Source organism: Heloderma suspectum, chromosome 6 (genome assembly GCF_057233095.1).
Source record: "Heloderma suspectum isolate Gila_16-S chromosome 6, 16-S_ref, whole genome shotgun sequence".
In the NCBI taxonomy this organism is placed as follows: domain Eukaryota; kingdom Metazoa; phylum Chordata; class Lepidosauria; order Squamata; family Helodermatidae; genus Heloderma; species Heloderma suspectum.
The window spans coordinates 65,768,043-65,792,223 of NC_139463.1; the positions used below are offsets into that span (position 1 = coordinate 65,768,043).

The 24,181-nt window shown below is 44.1% G+C and overlaps 1 protein-coding gene across 1 annotated transcript in view; it reads left to right on the forward strand.

Annotated features, from left to right (window-relative positions):
* Positions 1-24,181, forward strand: part of CRHR1 (corticotropin releasing hormone receptor 1) — a 114,686-nt gene that overhangs the window by 59,168 nt on the left and 31,337 nt on the right. Inside the window, exon 3 of the mRNA XM_084804657.1 lies at positions 20,002-20,121. Within this exon, the coding sequence (XP_084660783.1) occupies positions 20,002-20,121 (120 nt within the window). The remainder of the gene's footprint in view (positions 1-20,001; positions 20,122-24,181) is intronic.

The following is a 24,181-nucleotide window of genomic DNA, read 5'->3' on the forward strand; positions in this document are numbered from 1 at the left end:
AGTAATTTCCCCTGAAATTCTAGCTGCAGAAGCTGGCTAGAAATTCCCACCACTCTGAGATGGGGGAGGAAGACAGACATTTTTCTAGCATGATAATTATGCTCCTCCATCTTATAAACAATATATTTTCCCCCCAAATTAACTGGTTTCCATAGATCAAAGAGCATAGCAACAGACTGAATGAAGTATGCACAGAATCTGAAATGAATACTGGTATAAAATAATGATTGGATTTCCAGCTTCCAATACTCAACCTGAATCTATCTTCCAAACTCAGCTCCCAGGTTCATCACACAAGGCTGAAATCCCTTACCAGGGCTTTCTGCTTCTGGATTCTTTGCAGGATTATGACCAGCTCCTTTACATAGGCGGACATGTGGTTTGAATTGAGGGAAGTCCTTCCTCGGCAAGTTCTATACGTTTCTATACTTTCATTTTACAGCCACTAGATGGTGCTGTGATAATAGCACTTTGCCATCATTACACACAGCCGATAGAATGGATTGTCCCTTGTCGCTTTATCTCTGCTCTTTTCGAAAGCAGGATAAAGGAGGAAAAGTGCAGGAGATGTCCTGGAGATTGACAATGTCATATAAAGGTCTCACAAACTTCCTTGAGTGGTCACTCACAAGTGGGCAATAAATCACTCATGTAGAAATCCTCTCAGATGAAAACTGGCTGCAACTCTCACCATGACAGGTAGATTTGATGCACATCCCATATGTTTGGAACTATATATATATATACAGTCAGGGCCAGAAATATTGGAACAAGGATAACTGTTTAGGCAGTTGGCCTCTGTATACCACCACATTGAAGTTGAAAGGAAACACACTGAGATGGGAGCGAAGTCAGGACTTCCAGCTGTAATTCAAGGGGTTTGACAAAAGTGGGGCACTAACCATTCAGGAAGTACAGCCAGTGGCATACACACACCCCATTGTTGGTGGCTCATAAGTAATGGAACAAACCAACATCATTTCAAACTTAAGGATCTCCTTTGATACCTGGATGAAAATCCTTTTCAGTTAATGACCGCCTGAAGTCTGGAACCCATGGACATGACCAAATGCTGAGTTTCATCCCTCGAGATGCTTGGCCAGGCCTTGACTGCAGCTGCCTTCAGCTGCTGCTTGTTTGTGGGTCTTTCTGCCTTCAGTCTTGTCTTCAGTGAGTGAAAGGCATGCTCTATTGGGTTGAGATCAGGTGACTGACTTGGCCATTGAAGAACATCTCACTTCTTTGCCTGGAGAAACTCTTGGGAAGCTTTTACTGTATGTTTTGGGTCATTATCCATCCTCAATATGAAGCAGCGTCCTATCAGTTTGGCAGCGTTCGGCTGAATCTGAGCAGGAAGTATAGCCCTATACACTTCAAAATTCATCCTGCTGCTTTTATCAGTGGTCAGGTCATCAATGAACACCGGCGCCCCGGTTCCATTGGCAGCCATACATGCCCATGCCATAACACTGCCTCCACCATGTTTGACAGATGATGTGGTATGCTTCGGATCATGAACTGTTCCTTTCCTTCCCCATACTTTTCTCTTCCCATCATTCTGGTACAAGTTAATCTTGGTTTCATCAATCCAAAGAATCTTATTCCAGAACTGGGCAAGCTTTTTTAGGTGTTTGCTGGCAAAGGCTAATCTGGCCATTCTGTTCTTGAGCGTTACCAGTGGTTTGCACCTTGTTGTGAAGCCTCTGTATTTACATCAATAAAGCCGTCTCTTGAATGTAGATGTTGACAATGACATGCCTACCTCCTCAAGAGCGTTCTTGACCTGGCTAGATGTTGTGAAAGGGTTCCTCTTCACCATGAGCAGAATTCTGCAGTCATCCACTTTAGTTGTCTTCCGTGGTCTTCCAGGCCTTTTGCTGATACTGAGCTTGCCAGTTAATTCCTTCTTTTTCAGGATGTTCCAGACTGTTGTGTTGGCCACTCCCACTGTTTTTGCTATCTCTCTGATTGGTCTATGTTGTTTCCTCAGCCTAATGATGGCCTCCTTCACTCGCATGGACACCTCTTTGGACCTCATGTTGGCAGTTCCAGTGAACAGCTACCAAATGCAAATATAACACTCAGAACCACCTCCAGGCCTTTTTTTTCTGCTTGATTGGTCATGGGGCACCCAGGAAACAGGCCACACCTGGCCATGCAGCTGCTTGTCAGCCGTTCGTTCCATTACCTATGAGCCACCAAGGATGGGTGTGCGTGTATGCCACTGGCTGCCCTTCCTGAATGGTTAGTGCCCCACTTTTGTCAAAGCCCTTGAATTACAGCTGACAGTCCTGACTTCGCTCCCATCTGGGTGTGTTTCCTTTCAACTTCAATGTGGTGGTGTACAGAGGCCAACTGCCAAAACAGTTATCCTTCTTCCAATATTTCTGGCCCTGACTGTATATAGTTGAGGTTTACACTATTGTGTTATGCAAAGTGTTTTCCCCCTTTAGGGTGTGTGTGTGTAGGCTGTTCCAAACATGTGGACTGTGCATCACATCTACCTGTCATGGTGAGAATTGCAGCCCATTTTTGTTTGAGTCTGGAAGCTTTGCACAAAGAGATCAGAATAGCAGCAGCTGATCTGGTTGGTGGAGAACTTGATGGATTGGAGGTAGAATGGGACACGTGGCTGATGTTGTTTTGTAGGTGGGGAGACCGTAGCTCAGAAGCAGAGCATGTGCTCTGCACACAGAAAGTCCCAAGTTCAGTGCCTAGCATGCATCTCCATGTTTTTTTGTGTGTGTGTTTTTAAGGGATCTCAAGGAACAGCACTAGGATTAGGCAAGCCCTCTCCTGCAGTCCTTGACCTTCCAGGTAGGTAGTCCTGGGACAGATGGCCCACGTGCATGGTGTAACTTGGTATGAGACAGCTTCAAATGTTCACTGTACTTGCACACCTGCTTATATGGCCTGGTAGCATCTGCTCCACCTGTACATTACATCCATACAGTGATTTCCTCCAAGAAACTAAAAGGTTTTGTGCATTCTGGTTCTGATGGATGGATGGAGTAGTAAATCTGATGCCAAAAGAAAATATCACCTTCTGCTAGTTGGCTCCTCATGCATTGACTATTTCAACCATTAGAAAAAGAAGGCTCAGAAATAGTTTGCCAGCCTTATGTTAGCAATTGCAAGCACAGATATTGAGTCAAGAGCATGAATGTCAACTGGAAAAACCACTTCTGAAACTGAACCTGCCTACGTACCGCCTGTGCTTGAACAAGACACAGTCTCTCTCTCTCTCTCTCTCTCTCTCTCTCTCTCTCTCTCTCACTCACTCACACACACACACACACACCTGTATTTCAGTGGATCTATGAGATTCTTATTAGACTGGATGAATTAGTCACCAATAGGTGTGGCAGGTATCAGATTACACCTGATGAAAAAGAGTTCTGGAGAACTTGAGAGCTTGCATACTTTTGAGGAATTTTGGTTGGTTCTATAAAGGCATTGCCCAATTATGGATGTTGGATTTTTCTTTTCTTGTGGATCACCATGGTTATCCTTGGGTTGTGGTTGTTTTAATTAGATTGTGTCCTACTTTTGCCCTCATTGCTGTGACCTGGCAGGCCTTCGAAAGAAATGTATTGAGAAGTTGCAAACCTATGCATGTTTAGACATTGGATTCCTGCATTGAGCAGGGGGTTGGACTTGATGGCCTTGTAGGCCCCTTCCAACCCTTCGGTTCTATGATTCTGTGATTCTATGACTTTGCAAGGGCCTGTAGTATGAAGATGGAAGCTTCATTCAGCACTTTGATTGAGTACTATGTATGTACACGTCAGTCAGATTGGCTAATGGCTTTAGGGCTTTAAAGATAATCATCAGCACCTTAAATAACACACAGTAATGCACTGGCAGCTGGTACAGAATTAGTTTTATATGCCCTGAACATATAAGAATTAGTGTTATGTGCCCAGCAACTGCCTTCTGCACCAGTTGGAAGTTCCCAAACCGTTTTTAAAGACAACCCCATGTACAGCACATCAAGTAGTCTAGTCTGGATAGTCTGGATATAACCAGGGCACGAATGAGTGTAGCAAGGTCTGCTTTCTTCAGATAGCGATGCAGTCAGTGGATCAGCTGAAGCGCATAAAAGTCGTTCATAGTAACCAACACCACCTGCACCTCTGTAGACAGTGTGGAGTCCAGGAAAAACCCCAAATGGCGCACTTGGTTCTTCAGGGGGAGTGCAACCCCATCCAAGACCTTCATCCAGACCAGTTGGTTGCTCCACTCACAGTATCTCCATCTTGTCTAGATTCAGCTTCAACTTCTTTGCCCTCATCCATCCCAAAACTACCTCCAGATACCTATTCAGAGTGTCTATAGCCTCCCTGGAGCTAATTTTTGGAGGAAATGAGAGGTCAACCTGCATGCCATCTATATACTGATGACATTTTAGCCAGATCAGGAGTGCCTAGTTGTAATAACTTGCTGTTTGGGAATCCTTCTGAGTTAATGCACACTGTTACCTGATATGGTATTTTCACACTACACAGGGCTTTTCCTATTAATATAATGTATTAGTCATCAATTGACAGAATTCTGTACTTGAATGCTTGATGGTGACAGTTGCCATTTCTAAATGGCCCAGGGTATTTTGGCAGTTACTTCCAGCCAGGACACATCTACCTGCAGCTTGAACTAGGAGAATATTGTGCTGTGTGTTTACGTGTGCATAGTGGGGGGGAAAGCAATTTGCAGCTGGAATGTAGCCAGCAGAAAAGTCTGATTTTTTGCAGCCAGCTTGAAAGAAAGAGCTAGATTGTTGGTCCTCCAGAAGCATGCTGTTTGCTTTGGGGAAACTTACAGTGTTTTATAGACTAGAGCTGTCTGTCTAGGTGCCTCTCTGTTCCTATATGAGCTTTTTATGTATACACAAACACACACACGATCCCCCAATAGGTTTCAAATGCTCTCTTTAATTCCAGAGGTAATTAAACCCTGTAATGCTGTCCCTTGAACCTCTTAACCTTTGGAGATGTGAGAACCATGTAACAATACAGACTGCCTTGCTTGATAGATCAGGCATTCTGTTTCCAACAGTGGCGGGAGACAAATGCCTCTGAGATGTACCCAAGCAAGGCAAGAAGATGACATTGATTCAGTTCAGGCGATCAAACGACCTATGGTTAACAAACCATGGCTTGTTTATGAGAGAGCTCCTGTGTGCAAGCATGCTCATTGCTTCCTGCTTCTGCTTTTGAAAAATGGGGTAGACCATTTATGGGCTAAACAACCCAGAGTTAACCCAACAATCACCCATGGTTTGTTGTTGGTTTAGTTCTGGGTTAACCCCTAAACAGCCCAGAGTTCTGGGTTTGGACGACATAGCAACAACCCAAGAACAGGGTTATTCCTGAGCTATTTTTGGAAAGCAGAAGTGGAGAGCGGGGGGCTGCTCCCTCACTCCCGTGTGACCTCGCCAATTCCTGGGTTAAACAACTCAGGAATTGGCCGTGACATGTGAACTGGGTCACTCTTTCCTTGTTACTTATCCTCAGCATCTGGCACTATCCTGCCCCTATCCATGAAGGTTCTGTCTTTAGTTATCACAGCTAAAATGCTCTGATAGACTTCTCCATGAATTTACCACAGTCTAATCCAGCCTTCCCCAGCCTGGGGAAGCCCTGCTGGCTGGGGGTCATGGGAAGTGTAGTCACTCCTCTAATCCCTTTTAAAACCCAGCCTAAGATTGGGGCCATCACCAGATCTTGTGGCAGTGAATTCCATCATTTGTGCCAAACTAGGTATGATGTTGAGAGGTCCAGTCACAGATCTCCCCCACCTTTTTCTTTCCTTAAAAGCATCCCTGTGTGTCTGTGTAGTTAAATTCAATCAGGGCTATGGTGATGGGGGAGGGAAGGTTTGCCCTTTCTCCCCATGTTGTTTCTCTGATTTAAATCACTTCCTGAAGCTGCTATTACCACTGGGGTGGGAGCGGGGTGGGGGGAGGTACCTATTTATTTATTTATTGCAGCTGTCTCCCCCCCCCACTGCTAATAGCATTTTGCAGGGCTGGGGGCAGATTTAAACCAGGGAAAGGTCACCGGGAAAGGGTTAACCTGTACACACATGAACACAGGGCTGTGGCCCTGATCGAAATCCCCCCCCCCCAGATGCTTTTAAGCAAAGAAAAAGATGTCAGAAGATCTGTTCAAGGATTTCACACAACTAGTTTGGTTCTTAATTATATAGTGTCTGAACAACTAATTCCTTTTGCCTAACCTAAGCGTACTGCAAAGTAAGAATCAGGACACACAAAAAGGACGCTTGGCTGACTATGGACTCGAGTGCGAGAGAGTGAATTTTTCTCTTTGTCCCTACATTCCATGATGCCAGTTACACAGTGAACAGCTGAATTGTCCATTAATTTCCAGGTTAAAAGGCAGCAGATCTACACTCGCCTTGTATTTGCTGGATTGGGATGTGCTCCCCAAGTCTTGCTTAAACCCTGTTCAAATGGCTGTCCTGTGGAAAATTAAAGGCTAACAAATTTGTAAAGGCATGAGACTTCGCGGGCTACTAAACTTCCTCAGGTACATGACCATGACATGGCCCAGAAACTTTATGAAGAGTGCTATCCTATAAGTGATAACTCAGAATTAAGCCCTATTGACTTTAACTGGGCTTACTCCCAGGTAAGTATATACAGGATTGCACTTAGTTTGTAACAACTTTGTTTGGTGTGTGAAGCTAAAAAAAAAAAAAATCAGTGGAATGCAAGAGACAACCATAGTGACTCTGAGCTTATTATAGTTAGGACTATAGAAGCCAAAGAACACGGATGAATGCTAGCACAAGTGTGAAGTTTTGAGGCCTATAGAGGCAAAGGGGAAAACAGTCAGGTTTAGAGGCTTGGAGTTTTTGTTGGGAGGGGGTATCCCTCAGAGGAGTAGTTTCATTTCCCCAGTTAATTTTCATTTTTTCAGGTTTGAAACAGTACTTTAGGTTTTGAGGATGGGGGGTATATAAAGAGAGCGAGAGAGCCAGTAAGAGCAGAGTCGGGGAGACCAGAGCTTGAAGAGGGGGCAGGAAGAAGCAGCCTGGAGAAGTCTTAAGTACAGTTAGGGTAAAGGAACTTGGCTTTTGCAACTTTTATTTTTCTCTTAAGGCCTTTTGTATCACTCAGCTCTATTGTGTAAATACCTTTAGTTGTGATTTTTACCAGTAAACTGTTGTGGTTAAGCCCTGTGTCTAGAGTGTCAGTCACCTCACACCTACAGCCTAACCCCCACATTGTTGGAAAGGGGAAGTTTAAAAGAAGGAAGGTGGGACTGTTAAGGAGGAAAGAGATCCTTAAGGAGTTGCTCAGGGGGTCCAGGTCATAAGGGGAACCCTGACAATGAGTGAATACATGATCAAGTCAGTCTCAAGCTTTCTCCATAACTATGGGAGAAGAAGCAAATGGAGGATTACCCAGATTTTTTCAAGGGATCGGCTTTGGTGTGCTTATGTCTGCGCAAGGGATACTTCAAGTGGTGTTGGTGTTGGAGTGAACATCATCTGACTGGCAGGGGCTGCTCAACCAATAAGAGAGGCTTCCCTCCCCCCATCCAGGCTCTCTCCCCCTTTCTCCTTTGATAAAATCCTGGGAGGTTTCCTCCTATGTCTTCACAAAAATCACTCTCCTTCTCCCCCCGCCCCCGCTGCCAACGTTAAGTACTTCCTTAAACCAACAATCATCACAGCAACACAGCATTCCCCCTGCATTGAAGCTGCTGAAGCTGTGAACAATCTCCTTCTCCCTGCCCCCTGCCACCACATTACTTCCTTCCTTAAATAAACAATCATTATAGGAACACAGTGTTCTTGCTGCCCTGCTGCAATCAATCGAAGTTTCGAAGCTTTGACATTAAGGCTCTCGAAATGCATTATTTTGATTCATGAGAATCTCAATAACTTTGGGAATGCGCATTTTGGGACCAAGCCTCATTGACCACAATGGGAGTTACAGAATCATAGAATAATAGGGTTGGAAGGAGCCTACAAGGCCATCGAGTCCAACCCCCTGCTCAATGCAGGAATCCAAGTCAGAGCATCCCTGACAGATGGCTGTCCAACCTCATCTTGAACACCACCAGTGTGGGAGAGCCCACCTCCCTAGGTCATTGGTTCCATGGTCCTATTGCTCTAACGGTCAGGAAGTTTCTCCTGATGTTCAGCCAGAATCTGGCTTCCTGTCACTTGAGCCCATGATTCCGTGTCCTGCACTCTGGGATGATCAAGAAGAGATCCTGGCCTTCTTCTCTGTGACAACCTTTCAAGTACTTGAAGAGCACTATCATATCTCCCCTCAGTCTTCTCTTCTCAAGGCTAAACATGCCCAGTTCTTTCAGTCTCTCTTCATAGGGCTTTGTTTCCAGTCCCCTGATCATCTTTGTTGCCCTCCTCTGAACCCTCTCCAGTTTGTCTGCATCCTTCTTAAAGTGTGGTGCCCAGAACTGGACACAGTACTCCAGATGAGGCCTAACCAGTGCTGAGTAGAGGGGAACGAGTACTTCCCAGGATTTGGAAGCTATGCTTCTATTAATGCAGCCCAAAATAGCATTGGCCTTTTTTGCAGCCACATCACATTGTTGGCTCATATTCAGCTTGTGATCTACAACAATTCCAAGATCCTTCTCGCTTGTAGTGTTGTTGAGCCATGTATCCCCCATCTTGTAACTGTGCATTTGGTTTCTTTTTCCTAGGTGCAGAACTTGGCATTTATCCCTATTCAATGTCATTCTGTTGTTTTCTGCCCAGCGCTCCAGTCTATCCAGATCACCTTGAATTTTGTTTCTGTCTTCCAAAATATTAGCTATCCCGCCCAATTTGGTGTCATATGCAAATTTGATCAGCATTCCCTGCACCTCCTCCTCCAAGTCATTCATAAAAATGTTGAAGAGCACTGGGCCCAGGACTGAGCCCTGCAGTACCCCACTCGTTACCTCTACCCTGTTTGAGAAGGTCCCATTGATAAGCACTCTTTGAGTCCGATTCTGTAGCCAACTGTGGATCCACCGGATCGTTGTTTCGTCTAGCCCACTTTGAGCTAGTTTGCTCATCAGGATATCATGGGGCACTTTGTCGAAAGCTTTGCTGAAGTCGAGGTATATGATGTCTACAGCATTCCCACGGTCCACAAGGGAGGTTACTTGATCAAAAAATGAGATCAGATTCGTCTGGCATGACTTGTTCTTGACAAATCCATGTTGGCTTCGAGTAATCACTGCATTGTTTTCAAGGTGCTTACAGAAGGATTGCTTTATGATCTGCTCCAGAATTTTCCCAGGGATTGATGTCAGACTGACTGGTCTGTAGTTCCCAGGTTCCTCCGTTTTACCCTTTTTGAAGTTAGGGACCACATTAGCCCCCCTCCAGTCATCTGGCACTTCACCCATCCTCCATGATTTCTCAAAGAGAATAGACAGCGGTTCTGAGAGTTCTTCTGCCAGTTCCTTTATTGTCTATTTCTGAGAAGACAATCTGAGATTGTCTACTTTATTGTCTACTTCTATTGTCTACTTCTGAGTAGACACACATATGTTTGTGCTGGAAAAGACAGGGAGGAGAAACGAACAGATGAGAAACAGCCCCCTTTCTAACCCAATGCTGTGCAGGAATGAAGGTGCGATAAACCAAACAATGAAGAATTGCAGCTTTGGGAAAGTGCTTTACAGCCTTTAGGGAAGTAGTACTTTAAAATGTGTCATTTGAGCAGGATCTCTGTAAATGCTGGTGTGCACATTCAGGGGACAAGCCTCATTGACCACAATGGGAGTTACTTCTGAGTAGACACTAATTGGTTTGTGCTGGGAAACATAGGGACAGGAAACACCCTTTGACCAGGGTCAGGGTGAAAGGCACACCCCTGGGCAGGGCTAGCATCCCCGAGGTCAACGCAGAGGTTGGGGCACACAGCAACTATACCGGGGAGAACCTGACTTGAGGAAAAGAATCGGACTTGAAGCAGTCTCAGGAAATTCGGCTTTTCCCTAATAAGCTCCGCAGTGGCTGCTGGGTGGCCAAGCCATCATGTATCCCTAATGACCTCCACATGCAGCAGGCTCAGAGTAAATCGCTGGTGGAAACCCACCCAGGTTTCTGAAGGACCTATTGCCCAGTGATCATGATGGTGCTGTAGGGCTTTAGAGAGGAGTCCTGGCAAGAAGTGGGTTCAGGGAATAGCCAGCAGGAGACAAGGCAAAGGCCAGCATGCAGGTAACATGAGTCGTTTCTCCAGCATTGGTCACAACCCCCCTGGGAACTCAAATCAGGGTGAAACTACGTATTACATTAATTACCTAGCTTATACCTGAGGATTATGGTTTCTTACTCCAGAGTAGGTGTGTGAACCTGATTTGGATTGGGACCACCACACACCAGGAGGGGAAGATTGAAGCTTCCCCCTGGCATTGGCTTCCCGAAACACACACACACACACACACACACACACACAGAAAAGGGTTTTTTTAAAAAGGGGGGAAAGGCTTCATTTATGCCAATTGAGGCTTTTTATTTTTTAATCCATGTGTGTATAGAGGGGGTGGGATTTGGGGAAGCAAATAGCGAGAGGGGGAGGTTTAATCCTAGTGCATGGTGGCCCTGATCCAAATTGGGGCTGTGCACACCTATTCTAGAGTAAAAAAGAAAGAAAAAACATTCTTCAGCCACATGCTACACAATTAACATAATCTGTACATTGACCCTCAGCTACACGGTGGTCTCCTGCCTTGGTCCAACCTCTCTGGAGATCAGCTGAACTGTTTAGCATTCTGATGCAAGTGCTCCTGTGTATATATGCAAATATATTCAGTGCTGTCTTTTGGACTGGCATGGTGATTTCTAAGGGAAATGCCTTTGATACCTGGGGATTTCAGCAGAGGGATAGTGCCAGGGTAGGTAAATGAGAAAGCATGGCCCCTGAGGACATGTCTTTCTTATCATCTGGGGAGGTTTTGGCAAGAAGAAATCTCCCAGCAGTTTCTCTCTCCAGTGGTCCAAGATGTCTTGGGGATGTTTGGTGTCTTAGGACTTCTCCAACATAGAGGTTTCTAAGTTCAGTTCTGTTAAGTATGTCCCAGTCTCAGTGGGATCCCAGGTGAAAGTTAATGGGGTCCAGATCCACCCAACCCATGTCAAATCATTCTCATTAAGCAAGTCTTGTTTAGGGTGGCCAAAAAGTAATGCATTGGCACAAAAGACAATAGATTTGCAAAACATTAGCATGTGCTAATATATATAGAGAGATGCAAATCTAGTAGTAATTACTATTGTTTAAATATAATACATATCAACATCATGGGAAAAACTGAGCAGGTGACCCATACACCTGACTAGTCTGTTGTCCAGGTGCACACTGTTGATGGGCCACTTCAAAGCCCAGCTATCCCTTCTGATGGTTCTTTATCTTTAAACTGAACAGCCCTTCAAATAGAAGATACCTTCAAATAGAGGACTGTCCTCTGTAAAGTAGGATACATGGCCACCGTAGCTTAACACAACCGTATTAAGTTGCCAGACTCAGTGCTTTCTTCATATCTCATTTCCTAAATTCAACAACATGACTGCTGCCCTTAATTTGAATTACAAGCATTTATAGCTTGAATTATTGAAACAAATGGTAAAATCTACTTTGAAGAATGTAATTTCAGCTCAAAGATCCTCCACTTTCTATAGTAGCTGCCAACAGAGACAGGGCTTAAGGGGCAATTGGTCTGACTCCTTATCTCTCTTCTTACGTTTCTTATGAGGCTGAAAAACATGTCCAAATGAAGATAATCATACAGAGAGTTTTGAAGCTCCCCACTTCCAACGTGGGTGAGTGGCTCCATGTGGGATGAAGTTCAGAGATGCAATTTTCTTGGCGATGGATGTGACGGATTTTTTTTTTTGAGAACTGCCTGTTCTAGGGCACGCTGGAGGAGAGTCTGCTGTTTTCACCGTGGTCTTAAGTAATTTGCAAGAGCTAATTCCAGAAGCCTTCAGAAATGACTCACTTAATAACAGAGACCATAGGCTAATTAGGTTCAACATTCCAGAGGGAGGGAAAGAACCATGAAGTGACATTATTAAACAGTGAGGCCCGCTTGCTTTCTACAAATGTGGCAAGCTGTTTGGCCCCTGATGTTAAACTGAACAAGGGGAAAATGTGTGAGCACAGACGTTGTGTAGGAAAGCCGTCAGAATTCACAGAATTCAGGAACAGACCAAAGACGATCCAATCCAAATCCACTACCTTTCCCCACCTTCCCCCACCTCCGTGCATCCAGCATGCATTACCCAGGCCACACTGGTCCATATGCAAAGAACAATAGCCTTGCAGAGAAAGTGCCTGCAGGGCAAATTGCTCTGGATATCCCTAGCAGGCAGTCAGACTTCACACTGCAGAGGAAAGCAAAAAAGAAACACCTTAGCATTGTCAGTCAGTTTAATCTGGAGAGCCTTTTCTGCCAACTATGGAAGTCAATCACATCCTGAGAATAAGCAAAACTGATTCCAAAATCTGAGTTGTACAGATGTGGGGGAAGGGTGAATGTTGCCAGATGTGCATTTGCATATGTAATAAAGGGATACCCCGCTTCTATAAATAAGTCTTGGTTCTCCAATCCTTTGATAAGTCTCAATCTGGGTGTCAGTTTTTCAGAGAGAGCAATTTTTCATATTCTATTCAGCCATTTTTGTAACAAGACTCCAGTTGAGGATTTCCAGTTCAACACAATCTCATGTCTGGCAGCTGCAAGTATTATTGCAATCAAATTTTTGTGTAAAAGATGCTCATTCTCATCTTTGAGTGTAGAAGTAGGGCTCCACAAGCTTTGATTTGCTGCCTAATTATCTTGCATATTTTCAAGAGAACCTGGTACAAAAAGGCATTCACGAATGGGCACAAATGCTACATATGAATTACAAAGCCAGTTTGATCACGCCTCCTCCAGCACAAAGGTGAGAATTGTTAAAAATGTGTATTTTGGGACCAATGTAGTCCTGGCAGCCTCCATGGAGAGGGACGGACTCTCCGTGGGAGCTTTCTCAAACAGCTTTTTAAAAGGTTGAAAAACCTTTTCATCTCCCCCCTAGAAATGGAAGGGGGGGCAAGGCAAAGAGCTCTGGATTTTTGCCTGGAGTAAGGTAACCCCCACGCGATAGTGGAGGAGCTGGATGCCAGGGTTTCCCCCAGGGCTGTACCAATGCGAAAAGCTGTAACGAGACTCCTATTTTATAGGAGAAAACAGGGCTGGCGTGTTCCATAACAATATAGCTTGCAAGAAAAATCAGCAACCTATGAGAGACGATTTAAGAACTTTGAACAATATTTGAGATCATCTGAGGACCTGTAAGATTTATTGGAGAAAATTATGGCTGAACCGAGGAGGCGAAAAGGGCTTGCTTCAACACCTCCCACAACTCCTGTGTCAAAGGTGCTGAAAACAGAAGGTTTAGCAGAATTATTTACGATGATGAAAACTCTATCTTTGTAATTTTCGGAACTACTTCAAAGGCTGGACTTAATTCAAAATTCCATCACTGATATGCCGTGGATTTAATTAATGCATCACAGAAAAAAATGGAGTCCAAAATTAATGAGCTTGAAGACCGAGTGGCAAGAAATGAAACTACGACACAAGTTATTTGTAAAAATATATCTGACAGAATCTCTCAATTGGAGGCCTACATGAAGAGAGCCAACGTACGTATAGTGGGGATTAAAAGCTTGTCTAATGATGCGAAATTGTCTACTTTTATGGATAAACTTTTGCATGAGATACTTTCTATATCCACTGATTATTCTCTTGATATTGAGCAGGCATTTCGTGTGCCAAATCCTAAAGGGAATGATTATACAATTGTAGTTCAAGACTAGAGATCTCTTCAAGAAAATTGGAGATCTCAAGGGAACGTTTTGTGCAAAGACGGGCATGATAAAGGACAAAGAAGGCAGGGACCTAACAGAAGCAGATGAGATTAAGAAGAGGTGGCAAGAATACACAGAAGAACTATACAGGAAAGATCTGAATGTCCCTGATAGCCATGATAGTGCGGCCACTGAACTTGAGCCGGACATCCTAGAGAGTGAAGTCAAGTGGGCCGCATTACTAACAACAAAGCTAGCGGAGATGACAGTATTCCAGCTGAGCTATTTAAAATTCTAAAAGATGATGCTGTTAAAGTGCTGCATTCAATGTGCCAACAAATTTGGAACACTCAACAATGGCCGCAAGACTGGAAAAGGACAGTTTACATTCCAATTCCAAAGAAGGGCAACGCCAAAGAGTGTTCAAACTACCGCACAATTGAGCTCATTTCACATGCCAGCAAGGTGATGCTCAAAATCCTACAAGCTAGGCTTTAGCAGTATGCGAACCGAGAACTACCGGAAGTACAAGCTGGGTTTAGAAGAGGCAGAGGAACTAGAGATCAAATCGCCAGTGTTCGCTGGATCATGGAGAAAGCAAGAGAATTCCAGAAAAACATCTATTTCTGCTTCATTGACTATGCTAAAGCCTTTGATTGTGTGGATCACAACAAACTATGGCAAATTCTTAAAGTGATGGGAATACCAGACCACCTTACCTGTCTCCTGAGAAACCTGTACGAGGCTCAAGAAGCAACAGTAAGAACCGGACATGGAACAAGTGATTGGTTCCAAATTGGGAAAGGAGTATGACAAGGCTGCATATTGTCGCCCTGCTTATTTAACTTATATGCAGAGTACATCATGAGAAACGCCGGGTTGGATGAATCACAGGTCGGAATTAAGATTGCCGGGAGAATTATCAACAACCTCCGATATGCAGACGATACCACCCTAATAGCAGAAAGCGAAAAGGATCTCAAGAGCCTCTTGTTGAGGGTGAAAGAGGAGAGTGCAAAAGCTGGTTTGAAACTCAACATTAAAAAAACTAAGATCATGGCATCTGGCCCCATCACTTCCTGGCATATAGAAGGGGAAGAAATGGAAGCAGTGACAGATTTTACTTTCTTGGGCTCCAAGATCACCGCAGACGGTGACTGTAGCCATGAAATTAAAAGACGCTCCTTGGGAGGAAAGCTATGGCAAACCTAGACAGCATAGTAAGAAGCAGAGACATCACCTTGCTGACAAAGGTCCGTCTAATCAAAGCTATGGTTTTCCCATTAGTAATGTATGGCTGTGAGAGCTGGACTATAAGGAAGGCTGAGCGCCGAAGAATTGATGCTTTCGAACTGTGGTGCTGGAGAAGACGCTTACGAGTCCCCTGGACTGCAAGGAGGTCAAATCAGTCAGTCCTAAAGGAAATCAACCCTGAGTGCTCACTGGAAGGACAGATACTGAAGCTGAAGCTCAAATATTTTGGCCACCTAATGCGAAGAGAAAACTCTCTGGAAAAGACCCTGATGCTGGGAAAGACTGAAGGCAAAAGGAGAAGGGGACGACAGAGGATGAGATGGCTAGATAGCATCACCGATGCAATGTATATGAACTTGAGCACACTCCGGGAGAGAGCGCAGGACAGGAAGGCCTGGCGTGCTATGGTCCATGGGGTCACGAAGAGTTGGACATGACTGAACGACTGAACAACAACAACAACAGTTCAATTTGCAAAAGTCTCCACAAAGTGTTATATCCTGAATTTGGCAAAACAAGCTGGAAGCCTTTCCTGGAAACAGGATAAAATTATGCTGTTCCCAGATTACATCAAAGAAGTGGCGAATAAAAGAAGGCAATTTATCAAAGCAAAGAATCAGGCAAAACAAATGAACTTACAATATTACTTAAAATATCCTGCTACACTTTGTATTGTGTCTGAAGACCAGATGAAGAAGTTTACGAATCATGAAATGGCGGAGGCTTGGTTGAATGTTAAAATGCGTGAGAACGCTGTCACAATTCCATGAAATGGAATTTCTAAACAAGTACTGTTAACTGCTTGTGTGTAGTTTTCATGATCTAGGCTAACTCAGAAAAAATTACTTTATATATATTTGTTTACCTTTATGTATTTTTTATTATTTTTCTCTCTTTCTCTTTATGTATCTTCTTCTATTTTATATTTTAAAATAGACAAAATATCTAGTATGAAAATATTATTGACTATTGAAGATTTATATTAAGTTTTTTTATTATACAATACTATACTCTCTCTTTTTTATTATTATTATTATTACTAATATTCAGGCTTTTGGGAATGAAGTGTAGAACTGTTGCGTTGATATAAAAGATTGTTTTACTAAATTGTAAGATTGTATAATAGATATAGTTTTTAAAAATAGAATACTACTGGAGGTTGGGAGATGTTGGAGTTTATTTTTATTTTTTCCTTTCTTTCTTCTCTTTCTGTTATTATGACTAAAAAATAACTAAAAAATTGTATGGATGAGAACCGAAGTACTGAGTAGGTTGTTGGTAATTCTGGTAGTGTTTATAAAGATAAAATAAATAAAAATATATTCCCCCAAAAATGTGTATTTTAATCAGGGTGAAATGCCAGTGATGGACCACCTTCATAGTGGCTTCCCTTATTTATGTTGAGATTGTGCAAAAAAGGAGGGGCAAACCAAATCTGAGATCATTGGTGTTCTGTCATGGTAATGTTCAAATCTGACTCCCATGCTAATTAAAGTCCCTGTGAGTTTTCATAGATGAGATCACCCAACCATTTCTATAGTTTGGATACCAGACTTTTTGTAAAGCCGTTCTGAGGTAAACATACAATTTCAAATATTATTATATTGGGGGGAACCTTCTTCTCTGGTTGGTGTTTTGACAAATATAATTAGTTGATGCTTTTGTAGCCAGGAAGTTCTAATACCTTGTAACTGCATTTCCAAAGCAAGAAGGGGGATAGGTTATCTGCTTATGATCAAGTCCCTGACATGAAGAAATCCCTTCTCCCTCCAGCTGAGGAACTGTGTTGGTTTATCTGGTCCTGTTCTGAACTTCATGTGGTCTAAGATCGGAAGTAAGGGGCTGGTGATGAAGTAAGAAATTTGGCCCACAGTTTCCAAGCCTTAAGTATTGCCTCATAAAAAGGGATTTTGATCTTCCCTATCTCAGTCTTGATGAGTATCTTAAAGGGAAATGTTTGGTGCCAGAGGGAGCTACTTGTAGTTCCCATAAAATCCCAGGTTATACTTATATAATTTCTTATTATGCTTGTTAATTATTTGATCTGGAAATAAGCAAAGTATAGCCTTAAGTTGGGTATAGCAAACTCCCTTCTCAGTGGACTGCGAGATTGTACAGTTTCAATCAATCTAGACTTTTTCCTTTTATAGATAAATTTCTCGAAACGTCCTTCCCATTTTTTCAGCTCAGATTTATCATAATTTGTTTTAAGGCCAGTTTGATATTCGAATACGGACAACGTTTATTCAAGTTCCAGTACAGCCATTTCAGGGTTAGAAAGGAACAGGAGGACATGATCTGCAAAGAGATTGATCAAGTGAGTGATAGGGCCTATCTTAACACCTTTAATGTTTGGGAGGCTGCAAATTGCGCCAGGCGCTCTATAGCAATGTCAAAAAGCAGAGGGGATTGTGGACAGCCCTGGTTTGTCCCTCTGTGCAATTGTATTGGAGGGGAATCCATTTCATTTGTGTGTATAAGCACTTCTAAGGCATCATAAAACTGAGTTGCGGCTGCCTGGAACCACTCATCCTTATCCATTTTAGGTATGACTTTGAGTAAATAGGGCCACTCCATCCAGCTGAAGGCCTTTAAAGCATCCCGTGGTTTAAGCAACCTGTGCCTCGGGGAGTAATAGGTATAATCACGCTCATTCCCAAGCAACACTCTCCATGAATCAGCTAAGTCATGTTTGTCAAGGAAATGTTTTAGGGCACTATATGCCTTGGGTCGTCATTGGTGCCTCTATCCAAATTACGATGAAGGATAACATTCATGTCTCCATCCATCCCTACCTCCCCTGTTTTAAAGCATGCTAAGGTCTCAAACATGACCACCATGAAAGAAAACTGTGCTTGATTTGGGGCATAAAAGGAGATTAGTGTAAGCTGGCAGTTTGCTAGAATGCCTTTCATAAAATGGAAATGTCCCCTCAGGTTGCAGAAGGTATCTTCTACTTTTTGTGAACAATACTTGATTAGGATTATAGCCACCCCTCATGCTTTAGATCCCCTCCACACACACACACACATACACACAATACTGACCTACTAACATCAGGTGAGACAGGATTTGTTTTATCCCTGGGTGACAGTGGGTCTCCTGAAGCATTAGAAGAACAGATTGTCACTTCACAAGAGCATTTGTTACTCTACACCTTTTAACAACAGAGCCCAGCTCATTCACATTCCAGGACATGATTTTTAAGCTATCGAGGTGGACAGGAGTGGAAGTGTCTGTCTGCAGGCTTGTTCCCACAGTGATCTGTTGTTGCCTTTTCCTGTAACAAAGGCTCAGCACCCATTTAACATATTTAACTGTCAGCACTAAAGCTGATTTTACATTCACCAGAACAACAAAATAAACAATAACATTAACTGAACAATTACCTATTATCAGGAGAGGCGTAAACAAGCTTAACTCTTCCTACCAGAACTTAACACTCCCAGCGGTTCTGATAAGAGTGCTGCAGGTCGAGGAGTAGGGATGTCTGTCACCAGGAAATCTGGCCCTTTTTGGGCTCACTAGATTTCTGTGGTGCCCTTAACTCAGCTTGCATTTGTGAACTGAGGTACTGTTTCTTCCCGAAATCTGGGAACTTGGGGGCGGGGGTGTAAATAGCCATTTGTACAAATTTCAGCTGCAATTTGTATAATTTGTGCAAATTGAGGTGCAATTTGTGCAAATTACAGAGATTATGGCCACAATTTGTGGAAATTACAGAAATTGTGGCTGCAATTTGTGCAAATTATGCAAATTTTGGCCACAATTTGTGTGATTTGTGCAGATTACAGGTGCGATTTGTGCAAATTGCAGAAATTACAGCCACAATTTGTGCAAATTACAGAAATTGTGGCTGCAATTTGTGCAAATTATTGTGGCTGACATTTGCACAAACTGTGCAGACTGCAGGTGCAATCTGCAGGTGCAATCTGTGCAAATTTCTATTTACACAAATGAAAAAAACAACCTCGAAAATCCTCAAACTAGCCCGACTCGATGCTGGTCAAGTTGGGCCAGCTCATGGAAAGTGAGCTGAAGTCTGGGGGACCAAGCTGAAGAAAGCTTGGCAAGCTCTCTCCCCTCCCAATGGATTTGTCTGACATCCCTATCGAGGGCAGATACAACAGAAAAGATGTTTCCCTGACTCCCCTGGCCTCTCATATTTGAGAAATGTAAAAAATGAACCTGAACCTGTGTTTTTCAGTAGTGTGAAGCAGCAGCATCAATGGGCTGCTATGTGTGCTTTTTGTGAGACAAAATGGCTGCTGAATCATAGGAAGATCTGAGAAGATGTTCTTTGCAAAATGGCTGCCCTCTTGATGTTTACGAGCAATGATCTCACTTCTTTGGAGTTGCTGCATTTTTCTTGTGCCCCCTGGCTTTTCAGGTCTCCAGGCCCGTCCCCCCCCCCCCCCGAAGCCATGGCTCAATGTGCAAAAACGTGTGTGTGTAGCCACAAATGCAAGGCGGGCGGGGTGCGGAGGAGAGGATCCTCTCCATGCTCTGTCCGCCTTGCATTGGATAGTTGGCAGCCTCCGACTTTGGAGGCTGCTGACTTTCTTAATATGATTGCGCCCTCAATTGTTTTTATGTCAATAATCACTGAACACTGAACAACAACAACAACAATGCTGAACCAGTAAGCTGGCTGGAGATAGAGATGTTTCTGAGGAACAATCACACATGGTCTGGTAAACCACAATAGCTTTTAATCTCAGCTCCTTAGGGAAGTTTCACATTCATGCTATTGTTTCATTTACGCTCCTTTTGCAGGATTAGATAACCAAGTTCCTGTCATTCCAGCCTCCTGGGTCTCTAGACGGTATTGACCTTGCAAGGTATGTGATGTCAACATCCCTGTTTTTGCTCATTCTTCCCTGCTTCCTTCCCTGCAGGTCTCCAGTGCAACGCCTTAGTGGACCTGATCGGGACCTGTTGGCCTCGCAGTGCTGCAGGGCAGTTGGTGGCACGTCCTTGTCCTGAGTATTTCTTTGGAGTGCGCTACAACACCACAAGTAAGCCAGAAGAGGGCTGGGGAGGAGGGCACAATGTCTGGAGCAAGGGGGCAGGGAGCATCCTCCATCAGCAACTATAAACCAAACGTTGGAACTAATTAAAGGATGACGGATCCAGAATCGTTGTAGGGATAAGAATGTGTACTGTTTGGGGCTTGAACCAGCAATACTCTTGGCCTGAGGCAGTCTGTATCTATTGGGCCTTAGAGCTAGGGATGTATGGATTCCCCACCTTCCATTCCGGTGGGGAATCTGCCCAGGGGGGAGGCGATCTGTTCCTCCCCCCTGAAATCCTCCGGAGCAGCTTTGCTCTGTGAGGATTCCGCGGAGCCACGCTCCAGCTCTGTACTGCTCCACTTACCTCCGCTCCAGGAGGATTCAGGCTGGAACGGCACTCTGGCTCCAGGGTGCTGGCAATATGGTAATGGTGGCCGTCATTACCATATTGCCAGCACTCCAGAGCTGGAGTGCCGTTCCGGCCAGAATCCTCCTGGAGCGGAGGTAAGTGGAGCCATTCCGCCACGGATTCCGGAGGCCGGATTCCAAAGAATCCGGCCTCATTTGAGACCATGGCAGATTTCTCTTACATCCCTACTTAGAGCCTTCTTTAGGCACAGTAGGGAATGGAGTATGCAACATCAGGCCCTATGATTGGCAGGCAGTACGAGGCTTTTGGATTGGCTAAGCCTGGTATAACTGCTAAAAGCTTGGTATTCTGCGATAGCATGAGCAGTAACTTCTGCTCACTGCATTTGAAATTGCAAGTCAAGCTCTGGTCCCAGCCCCCAGATCCACTTTCAGCTCCATTGACTGACCTGAAGGATTCTGGACTGAAGAAGACACAGCCTAGCTCTAGATTTGTATGCAGCCATCCACAGCTATAACTTACTGTTCCTCCATTAGTGGACAGATCACTTTTTCACGTACAGGTTAGAAACCTGAAGAAAGTTTAGAACTATGTGAAATTCTGGAATAGTCTCCATGAGACAGTTGCAGGGACATACAATAGAGGATTTCTAGATTTGAGACAGATCGGGGGAAACTTATAAAAGGCATCTTATGAGTTGTAGTCTGTTGCTTTGACTGTGGGTGTATTTATTTATTTAATAAATTTATATACTGCTGACTAGATTTACAAATATCTCTAAGCAGTTTACAAGAAAATTAAATATATTAAAATGTATCATGATATAGGTTAAATACAATTAAAATACATAATAATTGCTAAAGCAGTCATATGAAATGTTAATAAAAGAATCAAAGCCAATACATCACCATAATTACAAACAAACAAACAAACTGGGAAGCACACTCACTCAGGAAAGGCCTGGGTAAAGAAATGGATGTTTAATTGGCACCTAAAGCATGCTACAGAATGCTCCACTCCCTATGCATATGATTTTGGAGTTATTTTCTTTTTTCCTATTTGGGGCAATCGTTACAACTGAGGATTGGATTATGGATGTTGTAGAAATGTACCCAATTAGATAGCACTTGGGATTACTGATTCTCATACTCGGGGTCTGATGGATCACCCAGACAGTTCTCACACTTTGCATGATGGGAAATCATGGCCATTTGTATTGCCCCAGCCGTGGGCTGCTAAGGTTTGGAGGTGCCGAGATAATGATAAGCCAGATCCAGGTTACAAGGAGACTTTATTGAGTACCATCAGCACACAGGCGTACCCAATGGTTGGATCAGACAGTTTCTCTGAACCCAGAGCCAAGGGGTAAAATGGGTTTTATACCATACATGTTAGCAATGAGGCAGCATGACAGCAGCAAGCGTTAATTAGCATTTATCTACAACTTTCTCAGCATAGACTAACGGTGCTTGTTCAGAGGGAAAACAATCAGAACTTTCCCAGCACAGCTACCTGTAAACAGAGCCTAAACAGAGCCTCACTTCTCAGGCAAATCCTAGGCCCTGATAAGATAAACGGCAGCTTGTTAGCATGGAATGTGTTGAGGTGGCAATATCGACTTTTGACTCATCTCACAAGCTCAGAGGCCCAATAAGCAAGGAAATTGCACTTAATAATGAACCAAAGCAAAGCATTATGGATCTCTAGGCCCTTCTAAAACTACAGGTGACTTGTTTACAGGCCTGGAGCCATTACACCATTACACCAATGTAGAAGCCTGATCTCTTCCAATCTCGGAAGCTAAGCAGGGTCAGCCCTGGTTAGAACTTGGATGGGAGACCGCCTGGGAATCAGGCTTTCTGCACTGAGCAGGGGGTTGGACTCGATGGTCTTGTAGGCCCCTTCCAGCCCTGTGATTCTATGATACCCCACCATTAAAGGTGCTTGCCTGATCTCGTCTGATTTCGGAAGCTAAGCAGGGTCAGCCCTGGCTAGAACTTGGATGGGAGACTGCCTGGGAATCAGGCTTCCTGTGTTGAACAGGGGCTTGGACTCGATGGTCTTGTAGGCCCCTTCCAGCCCTGTCATTCTATGAATCTATGAATCTAGGATTTGACTTTAAAGACTAACCCATGCATTGTGGCATTAGCTTTCGTGGGCTAGACTCCACTTTGGAAGATGTGTAAAGCGATGTCCTAAACTGGGCTGTGTGCGTGTAATAAATCCAATGAGGTTGATAGATTTCCATTTCATACAGCTAAATGCAGTGCTTCTTGTAAGGAAAATCCATCAGCACTGAACCATGTTAGTCTGGTGCATAAAGAGACTCCTATGGCCAGAGTTGCCTCTCACCCTACACCCAATGAGGCAGAGTAAAGCCTCTGCCTCAGGTGGCAGGGTGAGAAGAGTAGTGGAGTGGGGCCAGTTGCTGCACAGTTGCCACTGCTAGGCCACCCTCCTGTCTTGACCGCCTCAGCTGGCTTGGAGTATGCGCCATGCTTGCAGTGCGGCATGGAGGCTGCTGCTGCTGCTTCCACTGCCCAGCACAGTGCCCGCCTCACAGGCCTGCTCCTGAGCTGCCAGCTCTGCCTGTGGCCATTTCTTGTTGCACAGACTGTCATGAGCTGGAGCCCAGAGGTCATCTTCAGTTTCTTGGGGTACCACTTTTTTAAAGGACAACTTTTGCTCCCTTACCACTGGTGACGAGGGGACAGTATCCCTCTGTGCTCCTTTTCTCAAAGCTGGGCTGATGATAGTGTTGAAAGCTCTATTTTTGCACCTACATGTGGTGACTGCTGTCAACTGTAGCACCCCCAAATGTACCAGAACAAGACATGATCCCAACCAGAAAAGATGGCCCCTGAGAAGGGTTATCGAGAGTGTTTTTTTAACGTTCTTTCTAAAGTCTCTGCTCCCAAAGATCTTGGGAGATTTTATCTAATGGTGTCAACGAGACTACTTTGTCATCTTGGCTATTTCTCATAAAGACTTTTAGCAAAAGCCATTTGCGAGGCCGGGTCGAGATGTGATCTGTTTCATCCTGGAAGCAAATGTCATCGCAAGCATAGGTGTTTGCATTTGTGCTGCATACCTGGCATGATGTAGCTATCCCTTCTTTCTGCTTTTTGTTTGTTTGGGCCAAACTACGCATGACATGCAAACTTATGTATCTGTAGCCTGACAGTTCTTTTTGAACAGGAAGGCCATATCTGGAGGGGGTAATCAGGAACTGAGAAATGGAGGGAACAGGAGAGTGGCACACTTATACCTTTCCCCACCCACTGTTTCTCCACCCAAATTGCCCCCTCCCAGGAGTTCCCCACCTCGCTCCCACTCCCTATTCAAAATGCATGTTTACATGGGGAACGCCCCTGGTGGGAGCAATTTGGAGCAGGGAAATGGCAAGCACAGAAAGAATTCAGTGCCCTCTTCCCCTCCACCCATTTCTCTGTTCTAAATGTCCCCCTTCCAAGTGGACTCTTTCATTAACAAGTGACACGGCCTTCCCGAACCTGTTCCCTCCCGATGTGTCAGACTACAACTCCCACAATCCTCAGCCAGATTGCTGGATGGGGATGATAGGAGCTGTACTCCAACACATCTGGAGGGTGTCATGTTGGGGAGGGCTTATGTGTAGTTTGAACCTCAGGGATTCTTCTAAAGCTGCCTTCTCTGCGGCTGGAGCATGTTGGC